The following is an 18185-nucleotide window of genomic DNA, read 5'->3' on the forward strand; positions in this document are numbered from 1 at the left end:
TAACGTCGGCCTGGTGAGTCACGCATAAACTTGGGGGTAATTTGTATCAACACTATGGTAACTTCGAGATAGGGGTAAAAAGTTGTAACATACCACTGATAACTTCTGTGTAAATAGGGTATTTTTTGCACCCCAAACCTGATTACGGTCCTGGAATGCTGGCAAGGTGATACGTCTCCAACATATCTATAATTTTTTATTGTTCCATGCTATATTATATTCTGTTTTAGATATTATTGGGCTTTATTATACACTTTTATATTATTTTTGGGACTAACCTATTAACCGGAGGCCCAGCCCAGAATTGCTTTTTTTGCCTATTTCAGAGTTTCGCAGAAAAAGAATATCAAACGGAGTCCAAACGGAATGAAATCTTCGGGAACGTGATTTTTGGGACGAACATGATCCAGAGGATTTGGACCCTACGTCAAGACATCAACCAGGAAGGCACGAGGTAGGGGTGCGCCTACCCCCCTGGCGCGCCCTCCACCCTCGTGGGTCCCATGTTGCTCCACCGACGTACTTCTTCCTCCTATATATACCTACGTACCCCCAAACTACCAGATACGGAGCCAAAAACCTAATTCCACCGCCGCAATCTTCTGTACCCGTGAGATCCCATCTTGGGGCCTTTTCCGGAGCTCCGCCGGAGGGGGCATCGATCACGGAGGGCTTCTACATCAACACCATAGCCTCTCTGATGATGTGTGAGTAGTTTACCTCAGACCTTCGGGTCCATAGTTATTAGCTAGATGGCTTCTTCTCTCTTTTTGGATCTCAATACAATGTTCTCCCCCTCTCTTGTGGAGATCTATTCGATGTAATCTTCTTTTGCGGTGTGTTTGTTGAGACCGATGAATTGTGGGTTTATGATCAAGTTTATCTATGAATAATATTTGAATCTTCTCTGAATTCTTTTATGTATGGTTGGTTATCTTTGCAAGTCTCTTCGAATTATCAGTTTGGTTTGGCCTACTAGATTGATCTTTCTTGCAATGGGAGAAGTGCTTAGCTTTGGGTTCAATCTTGCGGCGTCCTTTCCCAGTGACAGTAGGGGCAGCAAGGCACGTATTGTATTGTTGCCATCGAGGATAACAAGATGGGGTTTATATCATATTGCACGAGTTTAACCCTCTACATCATGTCATCTTACTTAAAGCGTTACTCTGTTCTTTTGAACTTAATACTCTAGATGCATGCTGGATAGCGGTCGATGTGTGGAGTAATAGTAGTAGATGCAGGCAGGAGTCGGTCTACTTGTCGCGGACGTGATGCCTATATACATGAGCATACCTAGATATTCTCATAACTATGCTCAATTCTGTCAATTGTTCAACAGTAATTTGTTTACCCATCGTAATACTTATGCTCTCGAGAGAAGCCACTAGTGAAACCTATGGCCCCCGGGTCTATTTTCCATCATATTTAATCTCCCGACAACAAGCTATTTCTGGCGCCGTTTTTATTTTGCTTTATTTACTTTGCATCTTTATCATAAAAATATCAAAAATATTATCTTATCATATCTATCAGATCTCACTCTCGTAAGTGACCATGAAGGGATTGACAACCCCTTTATTGCGTTGGTTGCGAGGATTTATTTGTTTGTGTAGGTGCGAGGGACTCGTGCGTGGCCTCCTACTGGATTGATACCTTGGTTTTCAAAAAACTGAGGGAAATACTTACGCTACTTTACTGCATCACCCTTTCCTCTTCAAGGAAAAACCAACGCAGTGCTCAAGAGGTAGCACAAGGGAGTTCAATATACTGCAAAGAAACACTATAACCTTATCCATAGACCTAATGTTGCTAACCCAATCCTGAACTGGATTTGGAAAAGCTGTTGTACCATGTCAATTAAGATATTTGCATGGCTAGTTATAATCGACAGAGTGAACACAAAGGATATGATTCAGAGAAGACATGGGAGAATTGAAGATGGCTCTGCTTGTGTGCTCTATCACTCTAGAGCCCTGGAAGACAGGAATCACTTATTCTTTGAATGTAACTTCAGTGCTAGGATTTGGAATTATCTTCAGATCCTTTGGCCTCCCAGTCAAAACATGGTGGATATTGATGTTCAAGCCAGAAGGGAGTTTGCGAAGCCTTTCTTCGCTGAGGTGGTCTTTCTCACTTGGTGGAATATATGGACAGTGAGAAATGATAAGGTCTTTAGAAAGGTGAGACCGTTTGGGAAATGGAAGGTTGGTTTTATTCATGATTTCTTTGATGGCTCACAGGATCAAGACCAAACACAAGGAGGAATTGTTACACTGGATAGCTTTCCTTCCTCCTTGAGACCCTTTTTACCCCTTGCTAGTTTAGCTAGTTCTTTAGATTAGATTAGTGTTTATTTTCCTTTTTTCCACTGCTGGTGGAACTGTTCTTTCCAGTAAATATGCTACTGCCTTCCTTTTATTAATAAAGAAAATATGATGTGGGGTGAGCCCTGTAGTTTTCATGGTAAAACAATTTACGTATAAACACCATGATAATTTTTAACCCATGTTTTTTAATTGAAAACATACCTCGGGCAACTTCTGCGTAAATATCATGGTAATTTACGTACCACAGAGGTGATAACTCACTAGTGCTAACTTTTGACCTAAATTTTTTTGGTGAAAAACATACCGGTAACTTATATGTAAATAACATGGTAATATATGCACCGCATACATGATAACTTACGTATAAACATCATTGTAACTATTTGACGGGCCGTATCTTATGTGTAAATAGCATGATAATACACACACAGCAGAGCTCATAACCCTACCAACACCATGGTAACTTTTGAACTATGGTAAAAATGTTGAAAAACATACTCGGTAACTTATGTGTAAATTGTATGTTAATGTACGCATCACGGACATGATAACTTACGTAGAAACATCGCGGTATCTTTTTAACCCATGAAAGAAATGTTGAAAAACATGACCGGTCACTTCTGTGAAAATAGCATGATAAATTATGCACGACAATGATAAATCACGTACAGATACCCTGACAACTTTTGACCCGGGAAAAATGTTTACGGAAAACATTTCAAGAATAACTTTTGTATAAGTAGCATGGTAATTTGCAGACCGTAGAAGTCATAACTTACATACAAACATTACGGTAACTTTGTGACCTTGGGAAAAAAAGTTGTTGAAAAACACACCCCAATAACTTCTCTGTAAATAGCATGATAATTTATACACAACAAAAACTTTACTTAACACGGGCATGGTAATTTTTACCCAAAAAAGTTGTTGAAACATACCAACATGTGATTAGTTTCAAAGATCTCGTCACGATAATGAGCTGATAACCCACGTACAAACACTATGGTAACTATTGAACTCCGGAAAATTGTTGAAAAAACAAACTTGAGAACTTATGTATAAATAGTATGGTAATATACGCACCGCAGATATGAAATTGTTGAAAAACAATTTATGCATAACAAAGATAACTCACGTACAAACACCTTGACAATTTTTGACCCGGAAAAAATGTTTCAAAAAATATATCTCAATCACTTTTGTGTAAATAGCATGGTGATATACTGATCGTAGACGTCATAACTTACATACAAACATTACGGTATCTTTGTCATCTTAGGAAAAAAAGTTGTTGAAAAACACAACCCCAAAAACTTTTTTATAAATAGCATGATAATTTATATACAGTAGGCGTTCTAACTTAGCGCAGACATAGTAATTTTTCACCCAAAAAAGTTATTGAAACATACCAATATGTGATCTACTTTCGAAGATCTCATCACGACAGATAAGCTGATAACCCACGTACAAACATCGTGGTAACTTTTGAACTGGGGAAAAAATGTTGAAAAACATATTCAAAAATTCATGTGTAAATAGTATGGTAATGCACGCACCGCGGACATGATAACCCATGTAGAAACACCACGGTATCTTTTTGACCCGTGAAAGAATTGTTGAAAAACATGACCCAGTCACTTCTGTGAAAATAGCATGATAATTTACGCATAACAAAGATAAATTGTACAAACACACGATAACTTTTGACCCAGGAAAAAGGTTTCAAAAAAAATATTCTCCAATAGATTTTGTGTAAATAGACCGTAAACATCATAACTTACACACAAACATTACGATAACTTACACACGAACATTACGATAACTTTGTGACCTTGAGAAAATAGTTGTTGAAAGACACACCCCCAATAACCTTTCTAGCACAGCAGGCATGCTAACTTTACTTAGCGCAGGCATAGTATTTTTTACCAATTTTTTTTTTGTTGAAACATACCAACACATGATCTAGTTTCAAAGAACTCATTAAGACGAATTTAATGGTGAAATTGGATTTTGAATCAAAACAACAGTTTGTGCCACAAAACAATTTGACTTTGAAAGTTTTAAAAAAATCTTTGCTGCCATCAACAACCTTGTCTTATATGCATGTTTGTATAGGATTAACATATGCACTTGAAAGCTCATTATAATCATAAAAGACCAACAAATCAATTAAGTCGCCCATTAATACACTCCATATCCAAAACATCTAATATTTATGAACAAAGGGAGTATTGGAAGGGCATTGCTTTTTTAGGGAAAGGGCGTGTAATATTAAACTAATACAAAGCTTCCAGAGTTTGCATAACAAAATGACTTGATATATATTTTTTGTGAATTAGATGTGCATATAGACATGTTTTAGTGTGTTTTCACTCATATCAGTCTGAATGTTGTCCGTATTAAAATATGCAAAACATCTTATATTTGTGAACGGGAGGATTACCTGGCAGGCTAGGGGTCACCTACACCTTAAAATTATAGACAAAATTTCACACGAGGCATCAAAACAGCTTTTGAGATTACATAATGGATGGAACAAATAGAGTTTCTGTCTTATTTCTACAAGACGACCAAAAACAGAAAATGACATACAACATCACAGGGCAATTGACATTTCTTTACATGAACATATATATCCTAGTAATGTCTTAGATACTTGTGGTAGCATCCCACAGCCGAAGAAGTCCATTCCGGCCACCACTGCATATTCTTTTCCTATCCAGGTCCGATGCTATACATCTCACCTGTCACAAGGAAAATTGAGGATTTATAATAGACGACCATTTGTTCAACCATGAATGTTAATATGGCATCTTGGACATACTACAAACTTATAATGATGCTTACAGAAAAGGTGATTTTATGACGTGCCTAGGAACATCATATGCATATAGTATGACTATCTACAGTCATGCTTGGGAACAATTGGTCCGGTCGTACATTAATCAAACACATAGTTGTGCCAGGAACATCACGGAGCAGACGTCAAGTATGAATAGTAATTGTTTCTCAAAAGATAAGTATGACAAAATACAGATGTGCTACAAGCATCCTTGCTAAAAGCAGGCAGCTTTGCTTGTTACGTACTCCCTCCGTCCGGAAATACTTGTCCTAGAAATGTATAAAATGGATGTATCTATAACTAAAACAAGTCTAGATACAACCATTTCGAGGACAAGTATTTCCGGACGGAGGGAGTACAAAATAGTTAACAAAAGTGGGGGAAGGCATCTATCATCTATGAGTTGAATTTCTAGTGTGTGATTGTTACGTGCCTACTGTATTGCCCTGCTTGCTATCATGCTATGACCGCGATAGAAATCAATACAAGCCTCTCATTGATCAATATTGCAAACATGCTAGGAAGGAATGAATTAAACAAAGCAATGAGATGTATTACCACTGCAGACGTTTTCTGGGGAGTTCTATAAAGCTGCCATCCTGCAACTTTTGATCCTGCATTTGAGAAACTTCCGAATCGTTCTTGTGGTCGATGGAAAAGAGACATAGAATTGTCAGCAGCACCAATTCCAAGCCAGTGATCACCAGCACTAATGGACAGAACCGATGCCGAGTGAAGCGTCAGATTCTTAACACATTTTATGCCTCCTACAATAAAAATGAAATGTCCTGAGTTCCATTCACCAGTTTCTGCCACATTAACATTATATTTATTTTTCCATATACAAGTGTTTGTTCATAAAATAATAATATAAATTTGAAACCATAAAATGATGAAATGAGGCTACCATCAACAGATCAGTTAATGGTAAGAGGAGCGGCTCGTAAATTATAAAGATTGAACATATAACTTGACAAGTAGTCTATCTTTCTTTTCTTCCTTTTTTGGTAAATTTTCATGTTGTTATGGTGTCCAAGCTAAAAGGGTTCCACATATCCAATAAGTATGCGGGTTCCAGTAGATATGCAGCCACGGGTACTAAAAGGTCCACAATACACTGATTGGTGCTAAGTGCTAGTTACGAAAACTACTAACATGTCATCGAAGTCAATGACAGATTGCATTGATGCTAAACTGCAAACTAAACATGCTGAAAACTTGTTCAGTCAATCATACAGTGCATAGGACTGCCGCCGCTAATAACACGGAACTATTTCCAATTTTATGTAACTTTGCATCCACCATCACATGGGTAATTACTGGAACAATGTGGATCAGTCATTAAGCAAACTCGTGCTGTAACACAGCTCAGTATCCTCTAGTGATAAATGCTATGTTTCCCTTTTGTACAAATAATGCAAACACATTAACTTTCCTAAATAAGGTACAAAAAGTAAATACAGAAAAACAGATGAAGCAATTTTCACAATCCATAATGCATCACCTTCGTTTTCCCAAAAACGTATAAGCCCGTCAGAGGAACCTGGCATATTAATCAAGGATCAGATACGTGTGACGTGGAGAGAATTCTTTAATAATGAATACACACTATATGATTTGGCAGACCTCCCACCAAACTTTAAAAACAAGCAATGGGTCACATACCAGTGATAATTCCTTTATCCGAAGGTGAGTATTCTACACAAAGTATGGGACCAGCATGGCATGCTAATACAGCATCACATGTTCCCCGTGTAAGAGACCACACCCTAGCTGTCCAATCATCACTCCCAGTTATTATCGTTTCCCCAGTCATCCTCATTGATCTATAATCAACCAAAATTTGTGTCAGCATCTGTAAATTACTGGTCAAAATCGCCAGCGCAGGAGAATGTGAATGCTCAACAGTCCAACAGAGGCATTACCTTATCCACTTTGTATGCCCTTGAAGCTTGAACATCTGCTTACTTGAACGAATATCCCAGACATGCGCCAACCTGATGAAATGACCTTTCAGATTAGAATGGAACAAAAGTTGTTCAAGTAAATATTAGTTTAAAGCACTAAAAACATTTCCAAGTTAAAAAAGTACATACACATCTCTCCCAGCAGCTGCCAGAATTCCAGTCGAGTCATCGTATTCCATACAGAGAACTGCACTTTGACAACGACCCACGGTAGCAACACAAGTATCAGTCCGGACATCCCACATCTTCACCGTACCATCATGAGATGCAGTAAGAACACGTTCTCCTGAGAGCATCCGCACAGAAGTGACCTGTATCAATGTCAGTTGTGCATGAACATGCTTAGTAAGGGTTAGATATGGAGACAATGATATGTAAGTTACTACTATTGATGAAGAAGCTAACCGGTGCATCATGGCCCTTCAGTTCTTCCAGAAGCTTAAAAGCTTGCTTATCCCAGACTATGACAGATTGATCATCACCTCCAGAAACTATTTTGCCACGATCTGAACTAATAGCCCGAACTGTCCTGCAAGAATTTAAGTGGACAGCAGTTAATCTAGACTGAATTTGAGTAGCCAAATCAGCATGGCAAGTTAAAGACCCTGAATACTTTACGATGCTGCTAGAAAGACAAAATACCAATCAAAAGTACTTGAAGGTCTATGACTAGTCTGTTGATAACCACTACTGCGAACGCATCAGCCATAGACCACAAAAGACCTTACAACACTTTACAATTAATGTTACTGTTGTCCTATGATTCTCAACAACTTTATGGTTGAGAGCAAGAACACTCCTCCTCCCAAAACCAATGCATGAATAGTCTTTTTTCGTCGTACGAAAACAAGTGTAGAACTGATCCAATGCTCGGCCAAAAAAGGAAAAGGAAAAAAAGGCTATCACATTCCTTGGTTGACATAAAGGAACCATGCTTGAAAGGGCAGATATAGGGTATGCAACTATTACATGCAACCCCATGCCCATGCATTGCATTTGCAAGATGGTTCAAGTTGCGCTATGCAAAAGACTCTCCAAATAACAGTAACAATGATACATGCTTGAACATGTATACTGAGAAAAGTCAACTATTTGCTTGCATTATACAGTGTCTCGGATGAGCAATTGTAATTATTTAGTCAGATTACTATACACCCAACTATGATACTCCCTCCATCCCAAAATAAGTGCCGCTGACTTGGTACAACTTTAGTACAAAGTTGTACTAAATCAGCGACACTATTTTGGGGCGGAGGGAGTAGGATATAAAATTAAGTTTAAACGCAATGTTCACACAACTGACAGTTCCATTGAGTAATGTGGATGACATTTTCTACCTGGTATGCCCTCTAAGTGTTGCTCGAAGTTCGGAACCACGCAAACTTGGATCCCAAACTTTTACCTGCATGCAAAATCACTGTATCAATCACTATCCACATTAAGGACACACATACGCACAATTGTTCATGAAGAGATTTCATTGTAATGCAGCATAGCTATAAGCACTGACCAATAAGGTGAAGATAATGAACAAGCATTGCGCAGATGTTACTGAAACCCTCAACTAGTAAGAAGCACTTAGCAATCCTTTTAGAGGAGAACAACCACTGTATTGCAAAACTTACAAAATCATGGGCTACAAAGATAGATGTACGTATTTTTGCAAGAGTTTGCAGAAGCACAAATGATGTTACCCAACATAGTACACGTAATACCAACCGATTACAAGCAATCCTGCACAATTTTGATTGTTCAAGTATGGCTACAAGATAAGGAATAATCCAATTTTAATCTGGTTTTCGAGTCTTTTCTGGAAACTGGATGTGAACTGAGTGAGCAGTGGGCCATAACCAGCCAGTTCACATTTTCGAACACAATTACAAGCCACTAGCAGGCGTTATACAGTTCGATATTGATCCTTTGTAGCGTGATCCTCTGGACACAAAAAAGTAGATCGCACAGAAGCCTTACTATGTAAGGAAAAAAAAAATATGCACCCAAGCTCATATGATCCCGCGTGAACAGGAAAATCATAAAAATAGTTTAAGAAAAGGGAATTTTAGAGCATCCAGTCAAACCCTCAAAAGTGCTTAACTCCTCAAAATATTCCCTTTTTAGGAGTTGAGCCACACCTAGCCGAACCCTCAGCCGGTTTAACTCAAAAAAATTAGGCTGTGGTCGGCGCCTAATATTTGAACGGCCGAAGCAACTTCTTAGCAAAAAAACCTCTCATATGCATCCACATCGCTCGACTACCTACGCCCCGGCGCCGTCTCCGCCGATTTCCTTTCCTCCGCCGGCCAGCACGCACGGTCGCCGACACCCCCACCGACCTCTCGGGCCATGTTTGATTAGCTCGCCGGCGGCACCGCTGCCGAAATCGCCACATATCTTCGCCGTCACCGCCGCAGTCTAGTGAACGAAAAAGGCCACCGCCGAGCTTGGTTTCATCCAAATCGGAACCGGTGGACGACCAAGATGCCGCTGAGCACCCACGGATGAGGTAGGTAGCGCCGGAATCGCGACCACGCCAGCGAAATTCTGAAAACCAGAGTATGGCCGCAGCGAGCTTGGCCGGCGACGGGCAAGCACGGCTTGGAGGAGAGTCTTGTTCCTCGGAGCCTGCAGACCATCCCCCAGCCCCCACTGTCCACCCGCAAGCCTTGCTGTCACCTCCTCCACCCGCAAAGTGTTCGACAAATTGCCTAGGTGCGTTTTTTTGGCTTTTTCATTGTGTTTTACTGTTTTTGCAATCAAAATCAACATCGAATATTCCATAGTGTAGATGAAGAGGTTAAGGGAGATATTCTTCGACGACTCTTCGTCGGAGGAGGAAAAAGACGATGATTTTGAAATGGCTATTGTCGTGATCGTTCATGATACTTTGAGCGACCAAGACTAGGATCACAGTTCTGCCGCTTGTACATCAACCACGATAGATCAGAAGGCCATGCCAAGCTTATGAAGGATTACTTTGCACCCAATTCAACCTATCGAGAGAAATATTTTCGCTGGTGATTTCGGATGCACCGAAGTCTCTTCCTCGCCATTGCAAAAGTTGTTGAGGAGCATGATCCATGGTTTACACTTAGGAGAAGTGCATTGGGAGAGATAAGTGCAACTGTGCAAGCCCATTGATAAAGTATGTCGCGGCTGTTCGAGTGCTTGCCTATGGGTATTCAGTTGACACCATTGATGACTATGTCCGCATTGGGGAAGATTCAATCCTAGAGGCCGTTCGAAGATACACACAGGCCGTCATTGAGATTTATGGACCGGAGTACTTGAGGGCACCCAATGATGAAGACACCGAGAAACTCTTGGGTTTGAGTGAAGAATGAGGATGGCCAGGGATGCTTTGATCAATTGATTTCATGCACTGGACATAAAAGAATTGTCCTACGGGGTGGAAAGGTAACTACAAAGGGCACTCCAAAGATCCAACCATCATTCTTGAGACAGTTCCATCAGAGGACTCTAAATTTGGATACTCCTCCAAATGAAGTATCGGGAACCTACACGCTACATGAATTTCATGCAACTTATTTCATTGCATCAACCATCATCCAAATGAAGTATCAGGAACCGTTTTCATTTAACTCCTCAAAATTGAGGAGTAAAGGTTTGAGGGGGCCTTTGGGGGCTAAATTTTAGGGGTTCGACTAGAAATTCCCTTAGGCATCAACCTGCTCATGTCTTCTAACTGCATGCAAAATTTCACGATGAAAGGACATCTGCAGTTCCCTGCACAAACAAAACAAAAATAGGTACTCTAGCAAAGGCTTTTTGGAGCACCCATGTTTTTTCTGCACAGGGCACCACAGATGTCCTTTCGACACAAAACTTTGCATGCAGTTAGAAGACATTATCATGTTCGATGCCTAAAACTTTCAGATTTAATGATTTTTTTACTATTTGTTTCGAGTTTACTGTTCATGCGAGATCATATGAGCTCAGGTGCAGAAACGTGGTATGTATCTCTACAAAGACAAGTATTGAGAATATCAGTTTTTCTCAACCAAAAACATGACTAAAACCATATCTGGTATTTTGAAAGCATCCTGATTAACGTAAGTGTTCCTAACTTGCCTGGTAGGTTCTAATTTTCATGATAATGTCATAATACACTTGCTTTTTCCTTGAAAAAGTTTCTCCACTTAGATTGGTAAAAATTGGAGGTCATCATACTAAAACCATGTACTCTGGCCCATGATTCGCTACTGGTGTGGTTGATACCAGAATTTAACAATTACGCTAAAGCAACGATTGCAAATAAAATAATTATGACAGCATAAAGCTAACCGTGCAATCTGTGCTTCCACTGATGAAAAATCCAGCATCTTCACGATCACCAACAAGGTCCCACACCTCTTTTCTTGTGACACAATGAAGCGCAGTAATGGCAGCTGTGTGTCCTCTAAGGATCCTCATATTTGTTTGAGTTTTCTTCTGCGCAGCAGCTAGGTCTGTTTTGCCTGCAGTAGCACCAGCCTTTGTATCACCTGAGATTATCCAAGTCATATTAGGGACATATGGAGATGTCAAGATAATATATTCTCCATTTAGGTCCTCAAAGGAGGAAAGGTGGGACTAGCTTAAACTTACTGGCTCGATTGAAGGAGCTAGCTCTTAAGCTTCTGTCCCTACTGAACATACTGTGCACCCAACTTCGGCCTAACACGGATGCCTCAGCAGGTTGTTCGCTTTCATCAGATATATCAAGCGCACGAGGGGAAGCCATGCTATATGATGGCAGTGGTTGGCCTTTTCCTATAGGGACCCCCCAATAGCCAACACGAAGTTGTTGCAGATGTGTGAGCAATGCTCTAAGTTTGATCTGAGGGAAGTTCAAAATAATTATTAAGAAAATGCATTTTACAGCGGGCATTTATCAAGACACTGTCATGCTCTAGTTTGACTTACAAGCTGCTTATAACCTAAGTTGTTTCTCTCTGCTATTTTCTCGATCATATTCCAAGAATCAATATCAGGTAGTCCCAATCCAGCCTACATTATAGACAAAATAGAAAGTCAGGATAGTAAAATTTGATTGCTTGACAGTGAATACAAGACATAACCTGCTAAGTACCATGTGAGTTGCCATGACAATGAGCTGTGCAGTAACTAATGTTACATAATTTGTCGACCTGCGGAAACAGAAAAATACACAAGAGATAAGATCATAAGATAACAAGTATAAATATTGGAATTTTCTTATTGTATTGATCGGTGCTACCATTATCACATCCATGGAATGCGCCTTGAGCCCTGTGCACATTATCTCAGTGTACATTGATTGCAATAGGTTGAGAGAATGTGCAGAAACCTCAAGCACTCACTGGTTGAGATAGTGGGAGCACCCACCCATACAAGTAAAAGGAGTTTCTCCCCACAGTAGATGCATTGGTACTTTGCTTGTCCCAATTTTTTGTAAATACTGGAATTTGTCTAGTAAAGAACAGATGAACGTTGACATCGACACGTAATATTTTCCACGTTTTATTTCAATCAACGTAATGCAATTTTATAAATCTGCTATATCAGTTACATGGTTTTTCTAGTCTAGAAGATACGCGGAGGCATAAAAAGGAAAAAATACAGTTATATTGCACATACTGCACAACCATGTACATGTAAGATATTCCTTACTGTTCATATTTTAAACCTGCATCAAGAATTTCTGTCTAATCATATGTTGCAAACTAATGCATGATGTAAAGGCATATACATAACTAATTCAGAAACTTACTTGTTCGAACAGTTTTCCATCAAATATTCAAAGTAGCCATCCCAGAAGCTGCCAAAGAAAAACAATCATGTATACTATTCATACCATAGATGGACGCTACAACAACGACTCTAACCCTAGATGGACACTGAATGACTAAAATTACACATGGTAATGAACCTATTAGAAACACAAATGAACACATGGCAATAAACCTAAACAAACAGAAGAAAGGAGAATGGATCTCCCATCTATTAAGAAGGGTGTGATCCACCTGATAAACTTAGAACTTACTCCGGAGACTGTGATCCACACAGGCCAATGAGTAATCATGCTGCTGGCGATAGACAATGTTTGTTTGAATTTCATGTAACTTATTTTGATTCTCCTCACTTTTCAGGATTGCCTTATTTTTTTTACTTATGAGAACTAAACCTACACGCTATTTGTCAATTGAAGCCCCAAAGTTATATTTTAGTCCACACACACACCCTCAGCTTATTTCAAAACAAAGCTGCAATGACATGACAGGCACGCACACACACACGCTCAGCTTATTTCAAAACAAAGCTGCATGACATGACAAGCTAATGTGCTGTTCAAGGTCAACGTAGCAACACTTTTAGATTAGACAATGACATGGCATATGGATTGCACCTTTGGAAACTAATCTTAACTTAAGAACGAATTATCTCATGGTAGTAACGACATACCGAAGCTCCTCCCAGACTGATAGGGATAACAGATGACGCTGGACATAGTCTTGAACATTGTTTGGGTCCTTCCTGTACATTTCAGCAGAAACTTCAAGAGCATCTCTAATGGTTGACACATCATCGCGAGAGCTAGCAAGAGTTATAGCCGTTTTAAGCTGCATGAAGAGAGAATGATGAGATTCTTTGCAAGAATCGACACGACAGAGAAAAGAAGATAAGCATATTGATAGATCTGCATGTACACACACAAAATGCAAGCTTCATAAGCTTGTAAAGAAAGAAGCTAGGCGTAACTTCCATAGTAGTGAAGTGATAATTAATTGATACGATTTCTATTGAAAACATCGGCACAAATATAGCATTATAATTTTATAAGCTTATAAAGGCAGTACCCACCACCACCTGATACAGAAGTCAAATTTTCATAGCAATGAAATTATAAGTGATGAGTTAGCACAACTAGTTTGCCGACTTACCTACATCTTAGTGACCAGCTAAATATCATGGCAATCACCGCCTTGAACATGAAAACTGTTTGCAAGAACCAGTACTTATACCATGCAGAATGTGGGGCTATGGAATAAGAAATAAGACTCACCAGTTCTTTTACAGCAATAAACTGCTCATCAGTCAAGCGGCATTGCCAACCCTATAAGGTAGAAAAGTTACTTATGAAGTGGATCAGAAAGTAGCAAGGTATGCATTATGTAGTTATAAGATTCAGATTACAGAATGAATGTGCTCTCTGATGCATTCAACAAAGCCACTCCCTCCGATGCCTTCTGCATCAGACTCAATCAAAGCTGCAAAAAGGCAACAGAAATCATGTGGGGCAAGTAAGACATATATAGATAAATGTGTTACACAATGACAGAATATAGTATAAACTGAAACTTCAAGATACCAAGAATGGTTCCATATTCGAATGATGAAAGGGGATCCTCAGTTGCCCCAAGTCTCAGAAGACGAAGCCATAGTCCCTGAAATAAAACATACAAATAACTTTAGCATAATATGCTTAGTAGGGAATTTTTAGGCTAAAATTCTCTATTAGGAGAGGAGTTTGCTAGAGGCTGGGCAAGGCGAGTTTCTTGTCATTGTGGTCATAGGTCGATTGGTGAGGATGGCTCTTGACCTCGCAGTTGACGGATGCAGTGCTCATACTGTAAATACTTGTATTTTAGACGTTCACGCTATCTTAGTGTTTTCTTAATGAAAATGGCACGCCTCCTTTCTCTCAAAAAAAAAGTGATGCACTTCCTTTCTCTCAGAAAAAAAATGTCACTCCCAGGCATGTTTGAGAAACAAAGTTTGCAGCGCAGAGTTCAAAATGAAACAAACTGAACAACACTGCTTCAAATTGCAGACTGTAATGGTTCTATCACGATTTTGGGCCTCAAAATGTTATATTTATGGCATTCCAGCTTTAGTGGTAATAGCAATCTACTGAAAATTTACACAAAACAGAGGCGGCTGCACACTTGCTACTTTCAGGCACGGCCATAGCTAGGCTTTTGGCTCAGAAAGGATTTAAATGACATCAAGACTCTTAGCGCTTGTTTGATTGGTCACTGGGTTTGCCTCACTTTTCCACACTCCGGGGCTGTTTGGTTTCTAGCCACATCTTGCCACACTTTGCCACACCTCACCTTAGGCAAGTTTGACCAAGTTAGGTGGGTGTTTGGTTCTAGCCACACCTAAGGCAAGATTTTTTTATAAGAAATGAACCCCACATGTCATAGACACAAAAAGTGTGGCAAGATTCCCTTAGGCAAGCCAAAGTGTGGCTAACAATTTGAGCAACTCAAGTTAGGCAAGTGTGGCAAGTGTGGCAATATATGGCAAACATAGTCACAATCCAAACAACCCCTCCATGTTAGCTAAGTTTGACTGAGGTAGGCATTATTTTCGGTCCGCAGCCACATATTAGGCAATATCCATTTCTAAAGTTGGGGTCCCATGAAGCAGCACAAAGGTTGTGGAGGAGCAACTCCACCTTGCTGCTACACTGTGTACAGCATAAGTGTTGAAGGAACAGCTTCAACGTGATGTGCTAGATATCGCTCTAGAGGCGAATGTAGGTCGATGGGGCAGCAAGAGTTCAATCCAGAACTCCTAGGGCACAAGATCTACTCCAAGATCTTAGATAAGAACAACAAGTTCTGTTATAGGTAGTGGGTACATAGTCTGGGTTACAAAGTAGAGGTGAGGACCTCTATTTATAGGGCTTTGGGAAGCCTTCACATACTTCTACTTATAGCTGGAATACTCTAGAAACATTATTTAAGGTCCACCATTCTACTCATAGCTACTCACAACTAGAAAACTCTAGAAAACAGTAGGTAGGATAGAAAAGAAAAGAAAAGAAATACTACACTAGAGTGGAAGTATCTATAAGTAGCCAAAGAGATCTGGCATGTGTTTTTCTTTCTTCACATCTAGTGTTCCTCATCATTCTCCCCTGGTTGTTTCGAACTCGCCCTGGAGTTATCTTCAAAGAGCGCTTCTTCTGGATGGTAGAGAGTCAAGTCCGCAACATTGAAAGTGTTGGAGATAGTCATATCGCTTGGAAGATCTATCACATAAGCATTATCATTTATCTTCCTCGCGATAGAGAAGGGCCCATACCTTCGCTGCCTAAGTTTCCCCTTAACACCTAAAGGTCTTTTCGGAGGTAGACCATCACCTTATCATCGACTTGGAATGATTTTGGCCTCCTTTTGCAATCAGCAAGTTGTTTATATTTCTGATTTTGTGCTTCCAAAGCACCGCGAATCTCTTCAAATAACTCGGGGTAATTATCAGCAAAGGACAATGCTGATTTTGAGTTTCCCCTTGATGGTAGCTTCACCAGGTCCACCACATGTGTTGGAACTTTAGTGTAGACAATGGAAAAAGGGCTCCTTCTTGTGGATCTATGCTTGGGAGTTATTGTAGGAGAACTCTGCAAGAGATAGGTCCAAGTCCCATTGTCCCTTTCTTTCTCTACAAATGCAACGAATCAGATTACCCAAAAACTTGTTCACCACTTCCGTTTGTCCATCTGTTTGTGGATGAGCGGTGCTAGAAAATTTCAATTTAATGTTGAATTGCTTCCACAAAGTGAGCCAAAATGCAGCAAGAAACTTGCTATCACGGTCTGAGACGATGGACCTTGGTACTCCATGAAGTCTGACCACTTCTTGAAAGAATAGGTTTGCCACATGATGAGCATCCGTTGTCTTGCGGCATGGGATGGAATGAGCCATCTTAGAGAATCTGTCCACGACCACAAACACAGCATCACTCCCTCGTCTTGTTCTTGGCAAGCCCAAGACAAAGTCCATAGAGATGTCCTCCCATGGAGCGACAGGAATAGGCAAAGGCATGTATAACCCTGTGTTCTGGACTTGACCTTTGCAGGTTTGGCATATAGGGCATCGCTGAACAAACTTTCCAGCATCTCTCTTTAGTTGTGGCCAAAAGTAGCGAGCTTTCAGGCTAGCGATAAGTCTTGTCCCGTCCAACATAGCCCCTAAGACCACTCGAAAGGAGCTCTCTAACCAGCTTATCACGTAGAGAACTTCTTGGAATGCACAAACGATCATTTTTTAAGAGATATCCATCTTGCATCAAATAGTCATCACCTAATGGTTGTCCCCTTGCGTGCTTTACCCAAACATGGCCAAAGTCTTCGTCACCCTCATACAACTCCTTTATTTGATCCATGTCCGGAAGTTCAGCTTCAAAAGAAGTTAAGAGGCATGCACGACGACTCAAAGCATCGGCCACTCTATTACTTGTCCCAGATTTATGCACAATGAGATAGTTAAACCTCTCGAGATATGCTGCCCATCTCGCTAGCATGCGGTCAACATGCTTTTGATTTCTAAAATGCTTCAAGGATTGATGGTCACTATATACAATGAACTCTTTAGGCAGCAAATAAACTTCCCAAGTTTTCAAGGCTCTGAAAATGGCATACAATTCTTGATGATAGGTGCTCTATTTCTGCCTAGCTTCACTTAACTTCTCACTAAAGAAAGCAATGGGCTTCCTTTCTTGAGATAGAACAGCTTCAATGCCTACTCCACTTGCATCACACTCCAACTCAAAAGTCTTGTTGAAATCAGGTAGCACCAAGACAGGGGCTTGTTATAGTTTTTGTTTAATCTCATTGAAACTAGCTTCAGCTGCTTCTGTCCATTGGAACTTTCCTTTCGTCAAACACTCGGTAATTGGTGCCATGATAGTGCTGAAATTCTTCACAAATCGCCTATAGAAAGTTGCAAGGCCATGAAAACTTCTTACCTCAGAAATGGTCTTCGGAGTTGGCCATTCTCGGATTGCTTCAACCTTAGAATCATCAACATGAATGCCGTCACATGTTATGACGAATGCTAGGAAAAGAAGTTGTGTTTGCAGGAAAACACATTTCTTCAAGTTGACGTAGAGCTCATTTTCCCTTAGTACTTCTAGCACCTTCCGAATGTGATCAAAGTGTTCATCCTCATCCTTGCTATAGATCAAGATGTCATCGAAATAGACCACAACAAAGTGAGACAAGAAGGGTCGAAGGACTTGACTCATTAAGCACATAAAGGTACTTGGTGCATTTGAGAGTCC

At 40.1% G+C, this 18185-nt stretch overlaps 1 protein-coding gene across 1 annotated transcript in view; it reads right to left on the reverse strand.

Annotated features, from left to right (window-relative positions):
- Positions 1–4828: 4828 nt before the first annotated feature.
- Positions 4829–18185, reverse strand: part of LOC123078440 (DENN domain and WD repeat-containing protein SCD1) — a 32910-nt gene continuing 19553 nt past the window's right edge. Inside the window, exons 15-31 of the mRNA XM_044500947.1 lie at positions 14485–14560; positions 14310–14383; positions 14179–14229; positions 13578–13735; positions 12886–12933; positions 12226–12283; positions 12060–12143; positions 11742–11973; positions 11439–11638; positions 8474–8538; positions 7542–7665; positions 7266–7447; positions 7095–7166; positions 6835–6995; positions 6674–6712; positions 5728–5936; positions 4829–5071 (exon numbers count right to left, since the gene is read on the reverse strand). Coding sequence (XP_044356882.1) covers positions 4976–5071; positions 5728–5936; positions 6674–6712; positions 6835–6995; positions 7095–7166; positions 7266–7447; positions 7542–7665; positions 8474–8538; positions 11439–11638; positions 11742–11973; positions 12060–12143; positions 12226–12283; positions 12886–12933; positions 13578–13735; positions 14179–14229; positions 14310–14383; positions 14485–14560 — 1929 coding nt within the window. The 3' untranslated portion in view covers positions 4829–4975. The remainder of the gene's footprint in view (positions 5072–5727; positions 5937–6673; positions 6713–6834; positions 6996–7094; positions 7167–7265; positions 7448–7541; positions 7666–8473; positions 8539–11438; positions 11639–11741; positions 11974–12059; positions 12144–12225; positions 12284–12885; positions 12934–13577; positions 13736–14178; positions 14230–14309; positions 14384–14484; positions 14561–18185) is intronic.

The sequence above is a fragment of the Triticum aestivum genome, chromosome 3D, assembly GCF_018294505.1.
Source record: "Triticum aestivum cultivar Chinese Spring chromosome 3D, IWGSC CS RefSeq v2.1, whole genome shotgun sequence".
Taxonomy (NCBI): domain Eukaryota; kingdom Viridiplantae; phylum Streptophyta; class Magnoliopsida; order Poales; family Poaceae; genus Triticum; species Triticum aestivum.